Consider the following 26,075-nt stretch of genomic DNA (forward strand, 5'->3'; position numbering starts at 1 on the left):
TAACACCTGTAAATACGGGAAGGAAATAGCGCCGTCAAGCGACAGACACCTGCAATTCACTAATATATCCAATGCATGGAAATGATTATTGCAGGTTAAGAAATAAATAAATAAGGTTATTACCCTTACCCATGTAAGAAAGCAATTTCTTTTCTTTTTAAGAAAGCTATAAGTAAATATAATTTTTCATGTACGGATGATAGCGACATTTTGGCTTGAATCCTTGAAAAGTGAAGCAGACTCCAAAAACAGTAACCCTCCAGCCTACGAAATATCGACAACGCATTTGACGAAACCACACTTGTTTTCTAAAACCACTCATGTCTTTTCCCTCTCCTATCCCAAAGTAGTCTGCGTACTTTTCTTTTTCTCTTTGTATGTAGTGTCTCTCCCCCTCCCACACAAACGTCAGTGTAAGAGCGTTTACCCAGGAAATAAAACAAAAGGAGACCTTGCTTCCTGGATAGCTCTACTAGAAAATCATACAAAAGAAATAAAATAAGCACTTTTGATCTCTCTCGTGCTGAATTGATTGTGCAAATTTGGTATATAGTATGGGGAGAGGTAGGATTCAGTTGAAGAGAATTGAAAACAAGATCAATAGACAGGTGACTTTTTCAAAGAGAAGGTCTGGTTTGTTGAAGAAAGCCCATGAGATCTCTGTGCTCTGTGATGCTGAGGTTGCTTTGATTGTCTTCTCCACAAAAGGGAAGCTCTTTGAATACGCTACTGATTCCTGGTACGTACAATCCATCAGCTTATTCTTTTTTATCACTACTCTCTCTCTCTTTCTCTTTGTGTGTGTGTGTGCGTGTGTGAATCTCATTCTGAGTATTTGAATACGTTTATTGTTTTTACTTGTTTGGGACAACACTGATTGTGTGCTTTACAGTTATGATTTGGGTTGAGTTCGTATATCATTCTTTGTTTTGTTTTCTGATCTTTTCCATATAGTATTATTATTTCTTGATACTCGTATTTCTAGTTCTAACGAGATAGTACAATGAGGTGCTTAATGAAAAAGAAATTGTGAGTATCTCTTTTTGGTTTTGATGCTTAAATTGTCAGTGAATGTTTGTGGGATGATCATGTTTCATTATCTACTTGTGTTTTTTCTGCAGAAAAGATAATAAAAAATACTACATGGGTGTGTCTCTGCAGTAGAGAGCGTGTGTGCGTGAGAGAGAGAAAAAGGAAAAACCAATTCAGTACATGGATCTTGGGATTTAATATACATCATTTGTGTTTTTTTTTTCCTTCTTCTGAATATATTTCTGTTTTTTTTTTTTTGGTTATACTTGGAATCATATATATATATATATATAGAGAGAGAGAGAGAGAGAGAGAGAGAGAGTTTTATGGGTACTGCTTTCTGAGGTACACTGAATGCAAAGCAACATGTTACTTTGTACAGAAAACATATTTAACGAGACTGTACATGAATGCACTAGATGCAGATGGAGGACGCAGATTATTTATATGTGGTTTTATATTCCTTTAGATCATAGAATCTGAAACCATTGATTTTGTGCTGAGCTGTAATTAAAGGCTGGATTGCATGTTACACATATGATCTAACTTGGATAGGATGTTGCGCGAATACATGAAATTTTGACCTCATGTTCTAACATGTTGTCCATAGCAAAGTCAATGTCTTTAGGTTTGAAGTTTGAACCAAAGCAGCCAGTGATTTACCCCCATAATTAAACTAATGATTACAACTCATTTTGGTTTTCGATATCTCTCTTTTTATTTGTGTATTAAACAATTTGATGCTCAGCTTCTAGCTAGTCATGGGATGGATAGTCGTCCATCTTATTCAGAGGATTTAGGAGTAACAATGTAATTAAGATTAGTTTTGTTGTCTGCATTTCCCTAGCAGTCGATCCTCGCCCGGTCCCCTCTCTCTGAACAGCTTATACATATTTCAGTTTGTCTTTTTCTCGTGCGTGGAAAAAGAGAGCTCCTGATAAGAACTGGATTATTCATCACTAGCTAGTCTTGTCAGGCGTCTATTCGGGAATTGGATTTAGCTTATCTGTGCATTCTACTGCTAGTGAGTGAGAGATAACCCTTGCTTGCGCCGCCGCCCCCCCCTGTTCATCAAGTAACAACGGTGGCCTAATGGTCGCATTGCCGACTTCGGGGGTGAGGTCCTGCGTACAAACTGGTACCAGGCTTCATGTGGGGTTCGATTTGGATGGAAAGCATTTGACATTGTTAAGAAAAACGTACAGTTTGGTTTCAAAGTCGAGAATAGTTATGTTTGATTTCTTTGGTTATGCATGGACGCATGTCCAATGTCCATTGTTAATTTATTGATTGTTTATCATGGTCAGGCCAATAGGAGGCAAACGAATAGATAGGGGACAATAAGCAGATGATAAGATATAGAGACTTGTCCTTTTTCGGTTTTTTCCACACAACTCTTGTACCGTTTTTCCACTGTTGCTATTTCCATCGACTTTTACGAAATGTTACCAATGGTGTCGATCCATATTGTTCCCAACTAAGAGTTTCAAGCCGACAGCGTTATAGAATCCAGTGATTAATATATAAATAGAAAAGGAGATGAAATTTATTGGTTCCAAGGGGAAATTGATCTTAATTCTCTTTACAAGCCAAGGTTGCTAATAATTTCTTGCGTTGATTTTTTGGATTCCAATTGCAGGTGCTTTTACATATTAAGCACTTGTAATTGCAACAATCATGTGAGACCAAAGAGCGGTCAAAGATTTGTAATTTTGTTTTGCATGTAGCATTACTCGGTTTGTGTATTTTTTGTTTGAAATATGTATGACCTTTTGACTTCGCTGTGCCCTTTATTCGTGCTGAAGGCCATAGAACCTGTTGGGACCATGTCGAATTCGTCCCTGGGAACTTCTTTGTGAATTTTTTATTTGTGTATATATGTCAATGCTTTGCACTTTACTTTCAACAAATTGTGTCCTTCCTTCTCTTCTTGAGGATATATATAGAAGTTGAATGAATTATAAATTTAGTTTATTTGGGTTTTCATTTAATCTTATTTCAATTCAAAATTTGGAATTATTTGGTGAAGTCACATTAAAGATTTTATATTTAATTTTTAATACACGAAAAACCTTTTAAACATGAAACTTACACATTATTATCTTATGCTAGATTCTTTTAATTTAATTAGAAGAATGAAAGTAGCAAAATTTGTATTTATAATGTTTTAGTATCATGTAAAACAATCATTATAATGAAAACTCAAACTCAAGTTATTAGATAAAGTTTAATGATTGTTTTTATAATATTATTTAATAAATTCTCTTAATTAAAAGCCTTTAGAATTTAAAATTCAGACGAGTTCATCTGCTAAAATTTGATTAATTAGAAGAGTGAATTTAATAGGTTTTACTTGAGATCATTATTGTTATTACAGCATATCAAAAAACCAAACCCGTACATGACATATAAATATGATACACTTACAGAGAAATGTTCTTTTAATATTGTAAATGTATCATATGGTTATCAAGGATAAATTTTATGGCGATTTTTTTGTTTGTCTCGTGCTTTTAATTCTCTCGTGTCATCGAAAATTTAGATTCGGATAAAGCTAATTAAATTCTCTTAATGTACATGTTTTATATGGTAACAGCATGGAGAGGATCCTTGAACGTTATGAAAGATATTCATATGCTGAGAGACAACTTCTTGCAAATGATGATCCCGAAAACCATGTATGTCATCTATCTAATTGCCTTTTCAATTTATAATAAGACTTTTTTTTCAATGATATTTAATTAATTATCTAACTATACCATACTTTTTAAATAATATTAGAGCTTTTTATTATAATATTAATAATTATTTTTTGAATAATTATGCATAAACCTAATGTGCAAAGTGTTTTTAAAATATTGCTCATAAATATTCAATATAAAAAAATATCTATTTTATTTTTTTTAATACGTTCACATCTCATGATTTTTTTTATTAAGACTTTCTTTTAAGATATTTTAAAAAATGCTTTTAATAAAAAATACATTTTTTATGGAAATAAAAACACGTGAATAAAAACAGAGGATTTTGACCATAGATACATTTTTTTTTATTTCAAATCATTATAATTGTTTAGAATATTCATTTTAATTACTTTCAATTTTTATTCAATAAACTATACTACTATTAAAAAATATATGTTTGTGTCAATTTAGAATAAAAAATATTTTTTTTATAAAACTTAAATGATTGACTTTCTTACAAATATCTATTTTAATTTTTATATATTTAAATAACAAAAAATTTAAAAATATCTCGCAGCACGAGATCAAATACTTGCATGCTCTTGTATCTTTTATATCTGATAAGAAAAGATCAATTTCTCATTTTAATATTTGATTAACTTTAATCACTTTTTACAATTTATTATTTCATATATCTTTTTTATTCATTAGATATTATTTTTTTTTTCTCAGTGAAAAAATTTCATCATATTTGAAAAGAATCCAAAACCTTTTCTTTTGTGACTAGAAAAAAGAAAAAGAAATCATTAAAACTAAAGAGTGGAATTTTTGGTATGTCCTGGAAGATGAGATATAATACCAACCTTTTCTTTTTCTATTTTCTTCTCTTTTTTTTTTAATTTTGTCTTAATATAATATGGTTATTAAAATTAAAAAAAAAACTAAAGGAGGAGGGGATTTTATTGTACCCCTCCTTACATAACACTATTTACTGAAATAATATTCTTTTCTTCATTTGATTTTTTTTTCATATATATATATATATATATATATATATATAATTTCATCATTCAAGGTTTATTAAGGATTTGACTTCATGAATTTTTTAAATTTATTTTTTATGAGGTTATCTCGTACTCATGACCTGACCTGTAGATTTGACAAGTTGACTCGAGTTTTCTTTTTCAATTTTTCAATTGATTTTTTTGCCAATCTTATCCTTCAACATTGAGTTAATTGAAAATTAGGTTTCATAGTTTATTTTGATCTGCTTTATATTTCATCTTCATGATTAAGAATTAACATCATCTCATGACTCGGGTCACGAGTTTGATAAGTTAATCCTAGTTGACTCGAGTTGTTTTTGTGTTTTTTTTTTAATTAATTTTATTTTTAGTTTTATCTTTCAATATTAGGTTGATTGAGAATTGTACTTCATAATTTATTTAAATTTATTTTCTATAGGGTTATCTTGGTTTCATAACTTGGGTCGCAGGTTTGAAAGGTTGATTCAGGTTATTTTTTAGGGTCTTTTTTTAAATAATTTTTTTTGTTCAGTTTCATCTTTTACCATTAGGTTTATTAGAATTGAACTTTGTTATTTTTTTTATTTGCTTTTTATGAGGTTATCCCGATCTCATGATTAGGTATGCGAATTAACAAGTTAACCCGAGTTGACTTGAATCAATTTAATATATCATCGTCTTAATATTTATTAAAAAAATTTTCTTTTTAAATATTTATTTTGAGTTAAACTAAATATGTTTTAGCAGTTACATGAGTTGTTTTTAAACAGTCAAGGTAGCTAGACCTTGGAATATGCGATAATGATATAGTATATAAAGAAATGACATAAGTGTTTCCAGGGTAGCTGGACTTTGGAATATGCGAAGCTCAAAGCTCGGGTAGATGTTCTACAAAGAAACCAAAGGTATGAACTTTTGAAATGAAATGCAAATGTTCTAGTAGAACTAATGCTAGCAAGACCAATTTATTACCATTAATTATGTATGTTGGCAGGCATTTCATGGGAGAAGATCTTGATTCCTTGAACATCAAAGAGCTTCAAAGCTTGGAGCATCAGATTGATTCAGCACTTAAGCACGTGAGATCAAGAAAGGTAATGTCCGTGCTTGAACTTTTCGATAATTGAGGACCATGTTACTGATCAATGTTGCCATTTCATTTTGCAGAATCAGTTGATGTATGAATCCATTTCAGAGCTACAAAAGAAGGTACGTACCGAATCCTTGGCTGATCCATTTTTTATGTTTTTTTTTGTTCTCCTAGCTAGCAAGTGGAAGGTTGTTTGATGTTGTGATTGTATAGAATCTTGTTTTTTCCAGGATTATATTGTCAGTATCTTAAAGGTTGGCTTAATCATTAAGTGAATATGCCCCAACCTCACTAATTAGGATTAAATTTTAAAATTATGGGGATGGAATATTAATCATTAAGTGAATATCCTAACTAGTGAATGACTTTTTTTTTTTTTTAGTAAGGTGGATAGTGGATTTATACTTTGCGGGTGATTCCTAATTAGTGAATGACTTTTATGGGATAACTTTTTGGCTTTCAAATTCATTAAGGATCGAATCTCATACATTTAAGATATTGTTAGATATTATTAATATTTTAACTAATAAGATTGGTTTATTTACATTTAAGATATTGTTAATTAGATATTATTAATATTTTAACTTTTTAACTTTTAATGATTAAAACTATTTTATAAATCACACATGCTACATTGATTGAAAGTTAAGTCTAAATTCTTAATGATATCGATTGCAAGCTATTATTATATGTTACGTTAAATAAGAATATATATAAATTTCAAAATAAAATTTAATTATGATCACGAGGTTTTAATGTATTTTTTTATTATTATTATTTTAACACTTTGCAATTTAAAAATTTTTAAACTTCGTAACTTTTTAATGAAGTGCATCTTTTGAAATACACCATAAATAATATCATAAAGTTGAATACAAAAAAATGAGGCTTAAGAATTAATTGGTGAGTCTGGAAAAAGTTAAACCAACAAAAATAAAAATGAAAACAATTTTTTTAAAAAGAAGCCAATCCTAAAAGTGAGGCTTCTAGATCTCGCAAGCAACTCCAATGGGTCTAAGATTTATATTATTTATATATATATATATATATATATATACATAAATTTAAGTAATACAAAAAAAAATGAAGATGAGATTAGAATTTTATTGATACTGTATTATCACAATAATCTAAAAGAATAAATTTAATTTAAATACATTATATATAGACTAAATTGAAAAGAAAATAAAAATATTATTCTACCCTTAATAAATAAAACAAAATAACCATATATTTCTTAACATTTCCCCTCAAACTTAGATGTGACAGCTACAAACATCGATAATTTGCCAACTAGAAAACAAAAATGGGAAATAGAATGTGATTTGATAAAGAAATCTACAATCTACAAAGAAGAAGAAGAAGAAGAAGGTAAAGCAATGGTGTCATGCTTGAGATTATGACGAGTAAAATGACAATCGATCTCAATGTGCTTAGTTCGTTCATGAAAATCTGAGTTGTGAACAATCTAAACAGAACTCTGGTTGTCACAATACATAGGAATAAGATGATAAAAGGAAAATTTTTATATCTGCAAATAACCAACATGACCAAACAATCTCTTTGGTAGTATATATTATAGTATGATTTTATGCTTCAATTGAAGATTGAGAAACAATAGATTATTTCTTACTCTTCCAAGATAATAGAATCATCTAAAAAGATACAAAAACCAGTAATAGACTTGCGATCCGTTGGATCATTTCCATGATCACCATCAGAGTATGCACGCAACTCCAAAGAAGAGGTGGATAGAAGTAAAGACTCTATAAGATTATACCCCGAAGATATCGTAAAATACAAATAACAACTGCTTAATGAATGGTAGTAGAAGCAACAAACTGACCAACATATTCAACACATGGATGAGTAATGGTGAGATATACCAAGCTCTTAATAATAGTATGGTATAAAGTAAGATCTGACAAAGGTACTAATTAAAAGAAGAATACTTTGCATTAACCTCAATACCTACAGTTTTATTATGAGTAAGTCTAGCCCGCTGAAGAATACCTGCAACATATTTCGACTGAGAAAGTAGATAACCTCTAGATGAGTAGGCTACCTCAATACCCAAGAAATGTTGATGAGTAGGCTACATTAACATATAAAGATAGAATGATATGATTTGCATCAGTGCACTTAACAAAAAGAGTAGAGTCATGATTACTAAAAACAAATCTTGAGGAGATCATAATAGAAAATTTCTCAAACCAAGCACGAGATGCTTGCGTGAGACCATATAACGTTTTCTTGAGCTTGCAAACATACCTAGAGTCATGTTAAATACGAGGAGGGGATGCCATATAAACTTTTTCTTGAAGATCTCCATTTAGAAGGCATTTTTAATATCAAATTGATAGATATGTCATTAACGAACTGAAGCTACTGCAATAAGAGTATAAATAGTTGTCATTTTTACAACAGAAGCAAATGTCTCCTCATAATCCATATCATATTGTTGAGAGTATCATTTTGCAATCAACTTAACTTTGTATCGCTCAATAGATCCATCAGAATTAATCTTGATCTTATACACCCAACGACAACCAACAACACTCTTATTAGGAGGTAGAGGAACTAAATCCTAAATATATGTCTTGTGCAAAGCAGACAGTTTCTTATCTATAGCTTGTTGCTAAAGAGAATCAAGAATTGTTTTTTTTTTATAGGAAGGGGGTTTAGAGAGACAATGAATAGAAGCTAAAAAGAAAGTATAAGATGAAGAATAACAAGAATAGACAAAATCTAGTAACTTTGTGGACATACAAATGTGTATGGATCGATGTAGAGGTGGATCCACGATCTCAGACAGAGCTTGAGGGACTATAGAAAAAAAAAGAGCTTCAGGTATACTAGAGAGTAAAGTGTCGGTACCTGCAAAATGATTAGTATGAATTGGTCGAACATGAGAAGAGGTATGTGAAGTATTAGGAACCTGAGATGATAAACTATTTAAATCCTTAGAAAAAAAGATCTATACAAATAAGATCAAATTTAGTCAAGTTATGAGTAATGGAGGGAATAAAAAGAAAGGTATATGTTCAAGAAAGACAACATGACGAGACATATAAAGTTTTTGAGTAGTTGGATCAAAATAACGATACCTCTTTTTGCCTTCATCAAAACCAGGAAAGACATAAATAATATATTGAGAGGACATCTTACTGCGTTTTACATGAAAATGAAGAACAAAACAAGTACAAGTATAAATTCTAAAGAATGAATAATCAAGGGCATACCCCTACAACTTTTTGAAATGAGAAAAACCTGAAATATGAGAAGATGAAATTGTATTAATCAAATCTACACCAATAAGAACAACTTCTCTCTAAAACACACTAGGAACAAAAGTAGATAACAAGAGAGAACGAGCAGTTTTAACAATGTTCTTATGTTTTTTTTTAGCAACACCATTTTGCTTAGGAGTATCTACACATGAAGTTTGGTGAATGGTTCCATCTAAGACAAACAACTCACAAAATTTATTAGAGGTGTATTCTTTATCCAAATCACACCTAAAAAATTTGATAACACAAAATGTTGAGTTTTGACAAGAGCTCAAAAGGCTGTATATATCTCAAAAAAATCAGAACAATGTTTTATTAAATAAACCCAACAATAATGAGTATGATCATCAATAAAAAAAATATCGAGACCTTTTTTTTGTGGTAATAAAGAAAGTCCTCGTACATTATAATGAATCAAATCAGATAGAGAAGAAGAAACATAAATACTTCGCTTAATAAGTAAAGCGGAAAATTTTGCCAGTTTACATCCACTACAATCAGAAATATTACTAGTTTGTAATTTTTTTATAGCTCATATGGATGCCAAAAATCTCAAACAAGAAGACAAAACATAACCTAGACGAGAATGCCATAAATAAAAACTAGAAAAACTCAAACGAAAAGAATATAAATCAACACTAGTAGCAGCAACAATGGTGACTAAAACTTTTAACTCGTCCAAAATGTATAGTCTCTTCTTTCTACGGCCCGTCTTAATTAGCTTCTAAGACTACAAATCCTGTACACAACAAAAAGAAGGTGAAAGGAAGACTCAATAATTATCAGAATCATATGACAGGCCAACAAGAGCAAGATTCAATGTGAGTTTTAGAATAAGGTAAAAATCAGGGGGAGACAAATGAGGTGTGACAACAAAACCACACTTGCTAAGGGCAAAGGGGACATAAGAAAATGATGAAGAATATGAAGACACGATGTGAAGCACCAAAATTCAAGACCCATTCAAAATGTGACATATCTGAAGAACTATGAGGCAACTGACTAACAACAAAAAAAGTGGACATAGCTTGTGGCTATAAGGAGATAAACTTTTAAAATTGCTCAACCAAAGTACTAGAATCGGTGAAAGGACTTGATGAAACTACTATTGTATTGTGATATGGTGGTTTGTAGCTCTAAGGTAGTCTATGAGTATTAGATTGTGACTGGTTGTCAGAATTTCAAACTTGATTATGCTGTCTCAACTTAGAACACCGAGCCTTCCAATGATCTTTCTTCTTATAGAAACTGCACTTGTCGAAGACAACTCTTGTGTAAGGCTTTTTCTGATTATTAGAAAATGGTTTAGAATGTATTACTAGCATAGAAGGATTAGAAGTAGAAAGAATTCTCTTTTCAGAATAAGACTGAAGATGTATTTTTTCAGTCAATAACTCACTGACAATTGAGTCAATAGAAGGCAATGAAAAACGATGTCAAATTGAACCTCTAATTCGTTTAAAATCACTTTAAAACGCCATTAAAAATTGTACAAATCGCTGTTGCTCTCTATGAGCAATATAGGTACCATATGCCTTTAATTCTGTCGATTCTATAAGAGCCAATTGATCCAAAAGATTTGTCATAGCAAAATAAAACTCCCAAATACTCATATTTATTAGGTGAAGAACTGGAATGTCATTCTTTAATTAATATTGCTTTTCAAAATTTGATTGCGTGAATAACCTTTGCAGATGATCTCAAGCCTCCTTTGTTATCTCATACTTTGCAAACTGTGTACTTATGGAATGCTCAACAGAATTGTTAATCTAAGTAATAATTTTTGTATTGTTTGCTTCTCAAACATATATCAAAGTAGTATAACCCTCACCAGTATTCATGGGTATCACAAAAGTTGCATTAATATATCCCCACATCTTTGTACCTTAAAAAAATTTCTTATCACATAACTTCAATACGAATAATTTTTTCCATTCAACCTCACACTCACATACGAAAGTGAATTATCTCTTTCAATAGCCATAAAAAAACCAGAACACAAAAGAAATAAAAACAAAATACTAGATTGTAGAAATTGAACAAATATCTTCTAAAACTAAAAAAAGAGAGGTGTGTTTGAGATTAAGATTCATTCCATTAAACCATGCCCTGATACTATGTTAAATAATCCAAAGAAATAAAGAAAAATACAAAAATAAGAGAGGAGGAGGTTAGAGTTTCATTGATACTACATGATCATAATAATATAAAAGAATAGGTTTAACTTAAATACAAAAAGATTATATAAAAGCTAAACTGAAAAGAAATTAAAAATATTATTATACTCTTAATAAATAAAATGAAATAACCCTATATTTCTTAACAAAATGAATGGAGCCTGGTCAATTTTTTTTTTTATTTTTTCAACATCTTTTACATTTTCAAAATGTTGATGTTCACAAAAAAAAACCTTAAATATAATCCTTTTAAACCTCTTTAAATCTATTTCTAATGTAAAAACTATTTTCAATCTTTTATCAAAATTTTGAAACCAAATTCAATCTTGGTTTGTAATTTAAAGAGTTTTTCAAGGCAATCAATAAACTTGAATTGTCATAACTATCCCATTCACATTATTTTTTACCGAACGCCTAAAAGGTTATCGCTGTCGACTCTTGCTCCTTTATTTCTTTTTTGTTTCTTTTTTCTCAATTTCACACCCCACAATAGGATCAAGGAACTAAAAAAATGCGAATGAACTTTAGGAGCTAGAATGAAAAAAAGAAGAAGAAGCAAATATAATAGTCCATAAAAGTTAGGAAAAGAATAGTTGAATATTTGTTAAACTTGATCCAATCCAATTGGTTGCCTCGAGAAACCTGAAATCAAAGCCTGACCCATGTTAGGTTTCTAGTATAGTCGAGCAATATAATGATATGATCAAACTCATTCAATATGGTGTGGTTTTATATGATCTCGTTGATTTAGTCAAATCCAGTCAAACCTGGTTGGGTTAATATCATGGAAAAAAGAAGAAGAGAACAAAATACTGTCATTTTAGTAAAAATAATTGATCGGGTTTACTTGGTAGCTTGAAGGTTGAATCAATAAAATAATAACCTAGATTTTTTTTCAGATTAGTTTTAGAATCAAGTCTAAAAGCTATAATAAAATATGGATGCCAAATTTGAGTTTGAACAATACTGAACTTTAAATCACCCTTAAGCTTACTTATTGTATAAATTTTAATACATGATACAAATAAATAAGTATTTCTAGGATGCACTTTTATTAATAACTTCTTTTGGCCATTAATAATGTAAGTTTGTAAGATGAGACTGATAATAACTAACTAATTAATATTTCTTGACTTTATGAACTTTTGGATGAAATATAACCTTTTCTCACATTTTCTTCTTTACTTCATTCATCAATCAATATTATTCCAACTGTTTTCAATCGAAATACTTGTAATCCTGGTTAAAAGGTCATATTTTGTAAGAACTCATGATTCATATAGTTGAAGCACACAAGTTCTTGTTAAAGCAAAGCTAATTATAAACCAGATTCGAAAGAGATACAATTAGTTTATATGTATTCATAATAAAATTGAATAATAAATATAAAAAAATGAAGCTTCACTAAAGTTGATTGACTAAGTTTTAATAATCTAGCAAAACGATGTTCTTTAATATTGTCTCAACCTTTTAGCTTTCAGTATTCTTCTAAATTGTGAGCGCACACTTCTTCTTCTTCTTATTTTTATTTATATTAGATGCTTATTAAATATTTAAATTTGATTTTTATTTAATTGTATAGTGATTATTAATCTTAGAGTTTTTTTTACAAACAAGCATAATGCTTAAATAGCGTAGTTTTTCGCTTTTTGCTTCTTTTTTTTTTATTGTAATTGTGACAGCATTATTGATGTAATTGAAAAAATTGTGATAATCATTATACGCAACTTTTTAAGTTTTTATTTGGCATTGTACTCTAATTATGTTTTTAAAATTTTTATTTTTTTAAATTTAAATTAATATTTTTTGTTCTTTAAAATTGTTTTGATATATTAATATAAAAAATAAATTTAAAAAAATAAAAAAATATATTATTTTGATACATTAAAAAAATATTTTGAAACATATTTCTAAATTGACCCTTGGCCTATGACAGAATAATTGCCACATCCTATGAATTTTACATTAACACAAGTTTTAAATTGTTTTTTTATTAGGTTTTATTTGGTATTATGTTCTAATCATGTTTTTTAGTTTTATTTATTTATTTTGTTCATTTTAATTTATTTTTTGATATTTTTAAATTATTTTAATGAAAAAAAATTTAAAAATTTAAAAATATTTTTTTAATATATTACATTTTAAAAAATAATTTTTATTATACTCTCAAATACATAATTATAATAATATAATAGAGATTTAAAAAATTATGTTTTTTTTAGCTCAGATGTCGTGTCTCTAGCTAGCTTGCTTGCCTGCCGACATTTGACGTGAACAAGATAGCAGGTGCAGTAAAAGGCTATTGGATTTTGAATTTGTTGTCAGAAACCTAGCTGAAAGCCTATACTTTTTTCTATGGTGTCCCCATCTATATAACCTCTAGTTTAATAATTTATTTGTTTTTATATTTTAAAAATATTTTTAAAAAATTAAAATTTTTTTAAATTAATATATTTTTAAAATTTTAAAATTATTTTAAAGTAATAATATAAAAAATAATTTTTTTAAAATAAAAAATATTATTTTAATATATCTTAAAATAAAAAATACTTTAAAAAATAATTATAATAACACTTCCAAACATCCTTTCCAGTGAGGCCAGGGATATGTTTAAAACCTGCAAGTAAAGAGGTACATATAATTTCTTGATTTGTTTTTAACAGTAACACTGTTAGAAAAATATTTTACCCAATACGTTGGGTTAAAGAAACTATTTACAAAATAGCATGGTTCGAGGTTAGTTTTGAGTTAGGATTGATTTGAAATTCATTCAGGGTTAATCTGCTACTAAGTGGCCGTTTTCTATTAACATGGTGCAGCTGCCCAAGTAAAGCATTGATACGATTGAAAATACTCATGGCCGATCCTCTTGTCTCTCAAATATCCCAGCTGTTAGCATTAAGTGAATCAAATTCATTGATTAATCTTGTCTGACTTGTTTCAGTGGATTTCGCTCTATTCTCCAACGCTGTTAACTTGTATATATTTTATTTTCAATTTGATGGCTGTACAAAATTATATAGGATTGTGCAATTAATTCTATAGACCGTTTATCCCTTCTCCTTTACAGGACAAGGCGCTCCAGGAGCAAAACAACATGCTTGCAAAGAAGGTGAGAATCTTTTTATTAAGAGTTTTAATTTTTTTCTTACAATAAAATGTTTAGACTTTTATTAATCTTTTAACTTTATAAACCGTAAACCATCAAGTAAATGTTTGTTTAGTTTCCATCGAGTTACGATTGAATACATGGCATACAAGTAAAAAAATACAGCATTCACTAGTTAGATATTGAGTTTGCTCTCTAGAAATCACTAGTTTAAGTCTCACAAATCTTAGAGCTACTGGAGGCTTATATGGTCGTTAACTTCAGGGCCTATGGGACTAGTCAAAATATATACAAACTGATCTGAACACCCACGTTAATTTAAAAAAATACAAGACCCTCAATGATCTGGTGTATTAATTTTTGTTTTGGCACATAATATTTTTGTTTTTTTTAAGCAATGAATTACTTGGTTTTTTTTATTTCATGGATAATAATTTACAAACAAAAAGAAAAACCCTCTTCTCTCTCATCCACCACGTACTTTTATCATCATAATTTTTTTTATTGGTATTAATGTAACAATAATATAATTTAATTATAAAGATATTAATATTTTATTTATGGTAAAAAGAGTAAAAAAAAGGATGAAATAAATAATGTGGGTCCTATATTTTTTTAGTGTTTTTTTTCAGAGTTGAAACTTTCATTTTAAACAAATAAAAGTAAGAGAGATTTGATTGCATATCAATTCAATTGAGACATGATTGTATGATAAATATATTTTTATTTAGAGTTTTTTAGGACCTTAACACAATAAATATTTTTGATAAAACAACACAAGTCAAAAAAATATTTAAAGATACAGTATACTTGATTGAGTTGTACTAAAAAATCCATGTCTAAATAATAAAAAAAACATAATAAATTTGTAACTCATACCTAATAGATTTACCGTGAAATATTTAGCGTCATACCATCTAATATGACAAACCATAAATTTAGCATATTTTTTGTATTCAATTTATATAAATAACATGTTGATTAGAATTAATTTTATTGTATTATTAACTAGAACAAAATGGATAATAGCATCAAAGTGACAATGTCCAACATATTATTACTCTAACTCTCTAGACATTCAATATAAATATGTTTTCAAAACAAAAACTATATTAATTAACATTGACAGTTTCACATTAGTATTTAAAATAATTATACATAGAAAAATAGTAGATACCTAACAATTTGTTTTTGTTAGACACATAACTTTATATAGTTGTTAGTAAAAATATGCAAGCATGTCCCCCCTAACTATAATTAGAAATGACCTAGAAGTTCTTAAGCAATGTCAGAAAGAATACTAGTACTACATTGCATGCAATAATCATGAAAATAAAACTACAAAACATATGTATTATGTATGTCTAAGCATACATAACCAACCAGTCCTCTATCGCATCTATTGAGCGGTTTAAAAATTTATGTCCAATTATGTTAATTTAATATAGTTGACTTTGTAAGTACTAGCTGTGATACTCATCTTAATAAATGATCACATAAAACATCTTTGTTAGTCGACCCTCAATTGCTTGTTACTGGGGCTCCATCTATTAGAAGGTAAGTCAACATAACGACATCTTTTAGTATGGATGTGTCGCTCCTTCATCACTCTACCAAAACTGCAATCAATGCGTGGTTAAGATGTATATACACATCTGACTAGTCTTATAAAAACCTGTCTTAATAACAAATAGGCGGACACACTCGTGTAACTCGATCAATATATGTTGTTAAGGTGTTACACGATCATCACTATGAAAATCAAGCAATTTAGTTATTTAAATAATTTAAATAGTTAAAATTTAGTTAATAAAATATCAATTAAAGTAGTTAAAAAATGTTATTAAAATAGAGATCTAACCTCTCAGCTTCAAATATCATTGGAACGATGTTGATCCTATATATATAAAACTGGCCTATCATTTAAATCTGCCTCAATAACCAAGCGATCCTATCTGTTGACACCTCTAGAAATAGTTGAACCTTTTATAGTCTAAACCATAGCTCCCTGAAGGTCTTGTAACAAAAAATTAATAGCATTGCATTACAATTGAATCAATATAGTTGAATTAAAAATAATAATTGAAGTTTACATATTTTGAAACAATTACAACTATTAACATGCATTGTCTAGTTTCACAAGTTTTCTATTATGACTATTTGATCGCATATACAATATTTATTTTCCTTAATCTTTATCCATTAACCATATTGTTGGATATCCATATATATTTGGACCAGTATATGCATGCCACAATGGCATGTCAAGAAAGGATTGAGGGCTATGTGCATTTTTGTGTGACAAGTTGGAGTTAAAATCATCAACAAATTACACACATTTTGTAAAGTGCAACATACAATTAAGTGTGAATATGGTCGATGATACAATTACCATTTACCATAAGTACAAGTTGCTTCATTGATGTTAATTGTCTTTCAAAATTCTTTTGCAACACCAACTATTAGCGATGTCTTAAACTGAAATAACCTTATTGCAAGATTATATAAAGTTGCCATGTGTGATCTAGAAGTTGTTGTATTAGCAAGCAATTCATATAAGACTTTTGGAGGCCACAATATATCACGACTAAAAAATTCTACAACTTTGGCTCTATACTCTACAAAACATTTATTACATATGAAAAAGGTCCATTGCACTATAGCTGATATAGGTATGTCATTGACAATTCTTTAAATATTATTAAAAACTTTTGACAAATTCATCGTCGTATTGCCATAACGACGACTGCCAAAATCATATAAGTATCCGTTTTTTTTTGTTTAACTTCTAGCCATGCTCTGATTGCATCATCAGTCTCCACCATATCATCATATAAAATGTCAAACTCTTTATCTTGAAGGATTTTTACACATTCTATGCAATATATTTTTCAAGGAAATATTTTTGAACCTGATGTTAAAATTACGAACAAAGTATCGTAAACAATATCGATGATATGCAATAAGTTCAGGAAAAATCTGAGTCATGAAATTCTTAATCGCTACATGTCTATCTGATATAATACACAACCCAGTGTGATAACTAATTACATATTGACAAAGTGAATCTAAAAACCAACTCCAATTACTGTTTATCTCTTTTTTGACAATAGCAAAACACAATGGATAAACTCTATTAATCGCATCATAAACAATTGCAACGACTTTGTCTTGTACTTACTTTAAAGGTGAGTTCCGTCAATACTAATTTAAGGATGAAAATATTAAAACCCATTAATTGAAGCACTAAATGCCTAAAATATTGATCTAAATATTGTCTTATTGCTATTAACCATTTTATGATCCCAAGTGAAAATTAATCCCAGATTTGAATCTTTAATGGCTAGTAGCATTCTAGGCATGTCTTGAAATGACTCTTCGTGTATACCAAATAAAAGCTCTAATGTTTTTTGCTTAGCCATCCATGTCTTCCAATATAAGACATCATGTTCACAATTCCTCTCCGCATTACCTTGAATCGTTGCAATACTCATACTTATATCTCTTTTCACAATTGTTAATATCACCTTAGCAATGAGATTTGAGTTAATCTGATGATGATGTTGTAAAATAAGTGGATTTCAACATGTGTGTGACCCTTTTAATTTTGATATTTTCCATGAATTAGACCTTTGGTGATATCCCCTACTCAAATACCATTTACATCTTGGTTCCTAAACGCATTGCAACTGATCATAAGTTTTAGTTGAATAATGAACCTTGTATTGTAATGAATTCTTGATATGCACATTTATATTTGTCTATGAATTTTTATCCAACCTTCAATTCATCAACTGATAAGCCTGAATGCCTACGACTGTTAGCCCAATTATTTCATCCGTATTAGTCATGCCCACTCACAACCTCAAATTGAGAAGGAGGTTCTATATATTAATTTATAGGCTCAACTAAAACTCAGCATCCCCATCTTCCCTATCTTTCTCCCTAACCTCAACTCTATCAATGTGATAATCATCTTCATCGTCACATGGTTCAGAATCTCTATAGCAATATATAGCAAATATCATACCTAAATGAGGTTCTATATTAATTTCTTATACCGACATTTTTCTTCTTGCATTACCACCTAACCTATATGGACCAACTGCTTATGATGCCTATGTAATCCTTTAAGAGTTACTTGAAACTTGGATCAACTCCATACTATAAGTTTCCTCGTCTAGTTCTACTATTCAAGTAGAGTTCTAGCATATTAATCCTATTAATGCTCAAAACCCAAACAATGAATTCACACTTCCATCACTACAAATTGATACATCGATATAATGAGCTTGACTAACCCTAGTTTGCAACATCCTCCAAGAAATTTCAACTTTTATTTCAAGCATATTCTAGCCAAGTAAATCACATAATATTCTAAATAGTTTGTTATGAGACAAATCTAATGTAACAATTAAGAACTCATGACTTCCTCCATTATATGTGATACCATTGTCGGTATTGATAATGGTACCACCATGGAAGCATAGTATTCTAAAACTACTAGAATTTTTATCAAACAACACAACAAAACCTAATTTATTAATATCATGAGGTTAATCAAGGTTCATAATTTATCAATTAAACCATAATGGTAACATAATTGAAAAGTACCTAAAAACATCAAATTAGCCAGCGAAAACCTAAATTAATCAAATTTCAATATCATAACAAAATTGTTAACTCAACTCATGTGTTTCATAGCTAATTATCTTAAAGTCTCTAATTTTAAACTCTAACATTTTTTAAATCAAGATTAACATATATTAACATAAATTATATCAAATTGACAAAGGATAAGTGTTGAATATACCTCTAAGTTTTAATTTTGTATGGTGTTACAAATGACATGTGAATCGCGAGTTGCAGATGTAAATTGCGACACGCGGATTACAGATGTTATTTGCGGTTTCATACAAAATTAAAGCTTAGAGCCCTTAGATCTTAATTGCGATATGAGAGTAATAAATATCATTTATAATACGTGAGTCACACTTGTTATTTACTACTTATCAAAATATGTTATATCTCTAAATAATTTTTCACTGTGTTACTTTACCTTTTTTTTCTTTCACTATGCTAAAAATAAAATTAAATAACTATTTTATTAGTGGCATACATAGTCTTATAAAAGATTTCTTTCTACCTTATTTATTTAGCACAATCATTCAGTTATTATTGATGGACTATCAATCACCATTAAAGTTTTAAAATAAAAAGTTTCCGTGGAATTTGTTGGTATGGTATGTTATCATTTTTCAATAGCATGTTCAGAAAAGATAATCCCTTCCTTTTCCAAAAAGCAATTTGCTCCTACCACTTCATTTAGGTCGCTTTTGGCGCATCTAATTTTTGGAATCGAAATTAGGTCAAGGAAAAGGAGAAGGCAATAATAGCTCAACAAGCATCATGGGAGCAGCAAAATCCTGACCTGGATTCACCTACAATTCTTCGGCCACAACCAATGCAGCCCTTAAACATAAGGTTATTCTCTTTCTCTCAAGTGCATGCACTAGTACATAACACACTTGAACTACTGTGTTTCATAGAAAATATACAGTAAAATGTAATATGAGATGCATGTATAATTGTTCTACAATACCTTGAAGCACTCTATGTTTCTGCATCATCTCCGTGCGTGCTAAGAAACTAAAGCAGGATATGCCATTCATACAATGCAGTAGCAGCCACCTGGGAACGGGAATTGAGGAAGAACCCACTCCAATCCAACATCGAGCCAACGCACTGTTGCCTGCTTGGATGCTTCGCTACCTCAACGAATAAAAGAATCAAATCAACTCCTTGTCGCGCTGTTTTGTATACACCAAGACGTGGGGGTATGGAAATGTAAATCCATTTTCAGTCTGATGAAGTGAAAATGTTGGATCGGTTGCTTGATACTTGGGAATTATCTAGCAGTTCCATGATAGTAATGTATCTCTATGTATCTATAATTGTAATGTATCACTAAATTGCTTGTGTAATAAAATCCATAAATAGAAAGACTAACTGCAATGTACCATGGACGTAAGAAAGTGAACCATTCTTTATATTGGCATGTGTTGATTGCAGGTGTTAATCTCTTTCCTGATCAATACTAGACATGTCGACGTGCTTCTTTATTGTGAAGAAATGATGATATTAAGCTTCCGATTACCCTCTTTACTGGGGGTAATTCTGATCGGTTTGAAAAGGCTTCCCAAATCTCATCGAACTGTCGCCTAGCAGCAGTTTCTAAAAGCCCCTGTCTCTAATACGGGGACCACCTCGGTCGTTCTCTCATTATGATCCTCACGGTTTCTCAGCTGAAATTTTCAACCATTTCTAAGATACAAAGAGTGTTGATGTTAACCTTACGAGTAGCATAATGTTAACCTTAGGAATAGCATAACTAGTTAGATTTTGAATTTATTTTTTTAATGATTATAAGTTAAAGTTCTTTTAAGATTATTAAAGATTTATACTATCGTTAATTTCAGAACTCATGAAATTAATTAAAATATATAAAAGTTAATTAGATATTCATATTAATAATAAAAAAAAAAAGTGTCAATGCTACAAATGCATTATCTATCGGACAGTCCAATGGGGCTGATGGTTTGGACTTATGTGTGCTGTATCCCTATGTGACCTATAGTCACAACACTGAATTGGGTTGATAATTCAATTGGTATCTCTGTCAGATATACTCTTTCTATATATTTCTATAAGATTTTATTAAAAAGAGTTAATTATAATTTAATCTTTATAATTATGATAAATTAATTTTAATAATATAAATTATAATTAACTACTAATATGATTATCAAATTCAAATTTTAACATAAAATTTTATATTATTCAGTTTTATACTACCGAACATAACTCTTAACTTGATAATTGGATTGAAAATAAAATTTTGATATGAGTTTTTTATATATTGTTTTATGTTGAGGTAAAATTTCAGATCAATAGGAGTTCGGGAAGGTCTTGTAATAAATGTCAAAACAAACTATATGAATTTTGTTATTTATTTTCTTTTGATTTGTGGACTTTATATTTTGTAGAGTTTCTTTTCCTACAAGGATGTGACACTTTATTTTGAAAATTTTCTAATTCTACAAGAATCTTTAATGGACTGCAATATAATTTCCAAACGTGGCAAAGATCTATTAATGTTACAAAATCCTTTTTTTACAAGAATTTCTTATTCATCCTAATTAAAAAAAAAAGAACTGATGATATTTAATAACAGATTGATTAGCTTATTATAGGGAGTTTCCTAATTCTATTTTACAAGAACTCCTTATTCATCCTAACTGCACAAGAAAAAAAGATTGATGATATTTAATAACAAATTGATTAGCTTATTTTGGGGAGTTTCCTAATCCTACAAGGAAAGTTAAAGGAAAGCAATACGAGTTTTCATATTTTGAGAGGATTTTTTAAAACTATAATTAATTATCTTAGATAAATAAAGAAACTAAAGGAAAGACAAATTCAAAAATCAATTTTCTAACTTATTCTTAATATCTAAAGGTGGCAGCAAAGATCCTAGTGTTTTTAGGATGAAAATTTCATTCATTACATTATTTAAATTAGAAAATTTATCTATTTTAAGTTATTTTGTTTAATTAGGTGCAACAACTTTATTTTATATTAGATTTATTGTTTTTTTTTTCATGTTTGAGCTTAGTCAACATACTTTGAGTTTATTGTAAGTCGATAAATACTAGCCCACAAGTTTTAAGTCCATTAAGGTTACTAGTTGAACTGTTATATAAGGTTTTGTAAGCTGAAATTTTCAGGAATCATATATTTATAAAATAAACTTGTGTTTTGAGTGATGCAACACATTTTCTTTGCTGAGACAAAGAACAAATTTAACTTATTTCAAAGATTAATTGATTTCGTAGCGTTTTCGTTATACTTTTCGTTTGTAAATTGAGATTCATTGGGTGGAGGTCTTATTTCAATAGTGCTAGTATCTTGAAATAAGTTTTCATTGTGTCACACTTCTATCAGACCTGTTTCAACTTTTTGGGATTCGTTGTCAATTTTATTATGGGTTGCATGACCACGTAATTATGATGTTCACATCACCACCAAATGTGATTAATAATATTTTGTTTTCAAAAATTGTTTTTTTTTCTTGTCAAACTTTTAACCCTATTTATTTATTTATTATTTAAAAAATTAAAATAAAATAAAAATTAATGTGAAATAGATAAAAAGAATTAAGTTTTCAATTAATATAAACATATATAGAATAACTAATAATTTCTTAAATTATAAAGTGTAATTAATTTTTTTTTCTGAATTATAGGAAACAAGTTATTATTAACCATGTTAAAAAATATTTGTCACTTTTTCTTAACTTTTTCATGTGAATGAGATAATAGGCTTCTAAATAGTTATTAATGTTAAAATCATATTGGGCAATTTTAGAACTTGTTTTTTATTTAATAATTACACACTTGATAAATATGTGATATATAAGGAGTCTATCTATAAAATTGATCATCTCTTTACCCTATAATTATACATTTTATTTCATTTAAAACATTCATGAAAATAATAAAGAGCTAGAAGAAAAACACAATTTTCTTCATCAAATTCATTTAGAATTTATTCTCTTAAAGAACATGTTATGGATTAAGGTATACTTTTTTTTTTAAAAAAAGAAATAATAATTATTTGAATATAAAAATTATAAAATTCTAAGATTATAGGCAGTTCCAATACTATTTGATTGTTCATGTTTATAATTAAATAATTGCTTACATGTAATATTAGAGCCTTAGATTTAAGAAATCATGTTTTCCATTTAACTATTACCATTTATATCAATTTTATAAATCCTATATTTTAATTAAGGAATTTTATTTTAAAATTTCACTGCCTATTACAATAATTATTATGAATGATTCTTGGAGAATATTATTGTTTATATTTTCATAATTGATGATGGATCAAGTTTTGACAATGATGACATTATGAGATTTTGTGGTTTCTGATCTAGGTGGATTCTAATAATATTTTAGAAAGATTATATCAAAAATAAATGTTAGAGAAATCAGGGCTGACCAGCACACTTGCTGGTCATTGCATAAATCTTTCTTAGTCCAAAAAAATAATAATTAAAATTGCAGATGAAGGGCATATATATATATATATATATATCATTTTAAGAGTGACTCCACTGATAGGAAATTAGTTTATTATATTATGAAAAAATGAAATTGAAAGGATATTGACAAAGACACCTTACAACTAATCAATTCACGTTCATGTTTAACAAACTAATTTCTTTTGAGAACAAAACAACTATTAATTAAGATAGCACACATTCTATTTATATTTTTTATATTTTCCTTTTGTTTTATTTAAAAACACTATCATATTTTTAAAAAACACATTAAACACATTCACAATGCATATTCATACAAAAAAACACATCATGCTAGAAAATTAAACACACAAGAAAATCAAATGCCCACACATAAATTAAAAATTAAAAAATAAATCAACACATACATTTCATAATTCAAAAATAACATTAACACATATCAAATTTCACACCAAGACCAAACAATTAAAAAACAACATCAACATATAAATTTCACATCGAGACCAAACCATCACGCTTCATATAAACCTAATCATCCCAACTCCAACTCAGGGTATTGATTCTAGCCTTATTACACCTAAAACTATAAATTTCTCGGTGGCATCATATCTCTAGGGTTGCCACAACACTTCAAGTATTCATAATCATCCACAATAATACGTTTTCAAATTAACAATATATTGAATTTTATGTATAAAATTAATTTTGGATCCTAAATTGACCTTCGAGAGTATATGGGTTGGCTGAGGAGCTGCTAGAATGGCAATGACAATTCTAGATAATGTTGGCACATGAGTTCATGTGTCCCTGACACTTGTGGCACGGGTAACCACGTGTTACCACTACTAGACTGCGTTTTGAGGTAGATTAGGAGTGTTGCTTTCTCCTCTTCACTTTTGTATCGATGATGAGACTCACGATCACCTGTGAAAGGAGATCAACGAGGGATAACTTTAATGATGCGAACCAGAAGGGTAAGAATCCTAGAACCCATAATCAAAATTGAACGTAACCTAGAAAAGCTAAAATCAAGCTAAAAGGAACTCAAATAAATGATTATATAAACTAAAAAAATCATAGTTATTAGATGAAAAACCATAATCCATTGATTATAATGAGCCAATAACTGAAGGTATAAGGATGACAACTTTGACCCATTGATTATAATGAACCAAAAACTAAAGATATAAGGATGAATATCACAAAGAAGTAATATTTGCTAATTTGTTCTGAACATTTTATGAAAAATTAAAAGTAAGAGCAAATTCTCTTACACAAGTTTTATTTATAAATAATCAATCCATCTCTAAACACAAGCTAAATAACCATATTTAATCTAGGTAAAACATCCTAAAAAAGGCACAAAAAATAACAAAAGATTTCTAAATAAAATGAAAAAAAAAACCTAAATCAACTAAGAAAATATTGTAAATTTCAAACAATAACTTTTGGACCTTATTGTAAGTCCTTCTCAATGTCTGACCACTATGAGATTTTATACTTATAGGAAAACAAGTCTTTAGAATATTTTGAAAAAATCTCAATTTAATCCAATGGTCAAATCAAAAGTCATCTTCATTAATATAAAATAATATATTAGGAAAATAAGCCCAATTCACATGTCTTATAGGAAATAAGGCTCAAATATCTTGAAATAGCCCACTGAATTCCTCTTTAATTTTCTTAGCTCTTAACCTTGACCTAATTGACACCTCTGGATCTTTTGGTGATTCTTATTGATTCTCATCATTTGACTTTGTTTCTCTTTTTGTCCTTCCTTTCTCTCTCTCTCTCTCTCTCTCTCTACGTGTTCAATTGTTGCTGCTTTTGTTTGGAGTGTTGTTGTAGCATAAAGGCTAGCTTGTTGTTTGAGTTAGTTTTTCTATTGTTAGAGTTTTCAATTGATGGCTATGGTTTCCGATTAAGATTTGGTTCAACGTGGAACAAAGCTACTATCATAGGTTGATTGAAGGATAATTTAGGTTAAAAGAGGTTGAGGGTAATGGGTTTTTATGCTTGGAAAAAGAGAAAAGTAGTTATTGCCGCCGATGGAGTTGAGTTAAGTTGAGTTGTCATGGCTAGCAAAGAAAAGGGATTGTTGTCGCCGGAGATGAGGCTACTTGGTAGGTCAATAATTCTTATGACCATGTGGTTTTTAAACACCCACATAGAGAGAGAGAGAGAGAGAGAGAGAGAGAGAAATGTTTCATGATTCCTTTTCTTCTCCTTTAAAATCTTTTTTTTTTCACTCAAAATATTCCTCCCACTTTTTCTCTCCACATATTTTCCTCTCCAAAAATTTTTCTCCTTTTTCTTTCACCTCCTTTTATTATTTCCTTTGTCTCAAAATTTTCTTTACACACTTTTCTTTCTCTTCCCCCGAATTTATGGCTAAGGTTTTCTTTGGCACCCATCTTTTTTTCTATATCATTCACTCATCTTTTATACTACCTTATCTAATAATATTCTTATTCTTTCTTATCACCTCGTTGTAATTTTTTGATCCTTCTATTCTTACTTGATTATTATTCCACTCACTAAACTTTTATTTGTTTTTGT

General features: G+C 29.1%; 1 protein-coding gene across 1 annotated transcript; it reads left to right on the forward strand.

Moving 5' to 3' along the window:
* The first annotated feature begins 300 nt into the window (after positions 1 to 300).
* On the forward strand, positions 301 to 20,486 carry LOC133678995 (truncated transcription factor CAULIFLOWER A-like). The gene is made up of 8 exons (XM_062101551.1): positions 301 to 739; positions 3,629 to 3,710; positions 5,582 to 5,646; positions 5,736 to 5,835; positions 5,909 to 5,950; positions 14,369 to 14,410; positions 19,776 to 19,891; positions 20,089 to 20,486. Exons 1-8 carry the CDS (start codon positions 555 to 557, stop codon positions 20,189 to 20,191), a joined length of 735 nt encoding a protein of 244 aa, XP_061957535.1. The 5' UTR covers positions 301 to 554; the 3' UTR covers positions 20,192 to 20,486.
* The last annotated feature ends 5,589 nt before the right edge of the window (positions 20,487 to 26,075 follow it).

This window comes from Populus nigra, chromosome 18 (genome assembly GCF_951802175.1).
Source record: "Populus nigra chromosome 18, ddPopNigr1.1, whole genome shotgun sequence".
In the NCBI taxonomy this organism is placed as follows: domain Eukaryota; kingdom Viridiplantae; phylum Streptophyta; class Magnoliopsida; order Malpighiales; family Salicaceae; genus Populus; species Populus nigra.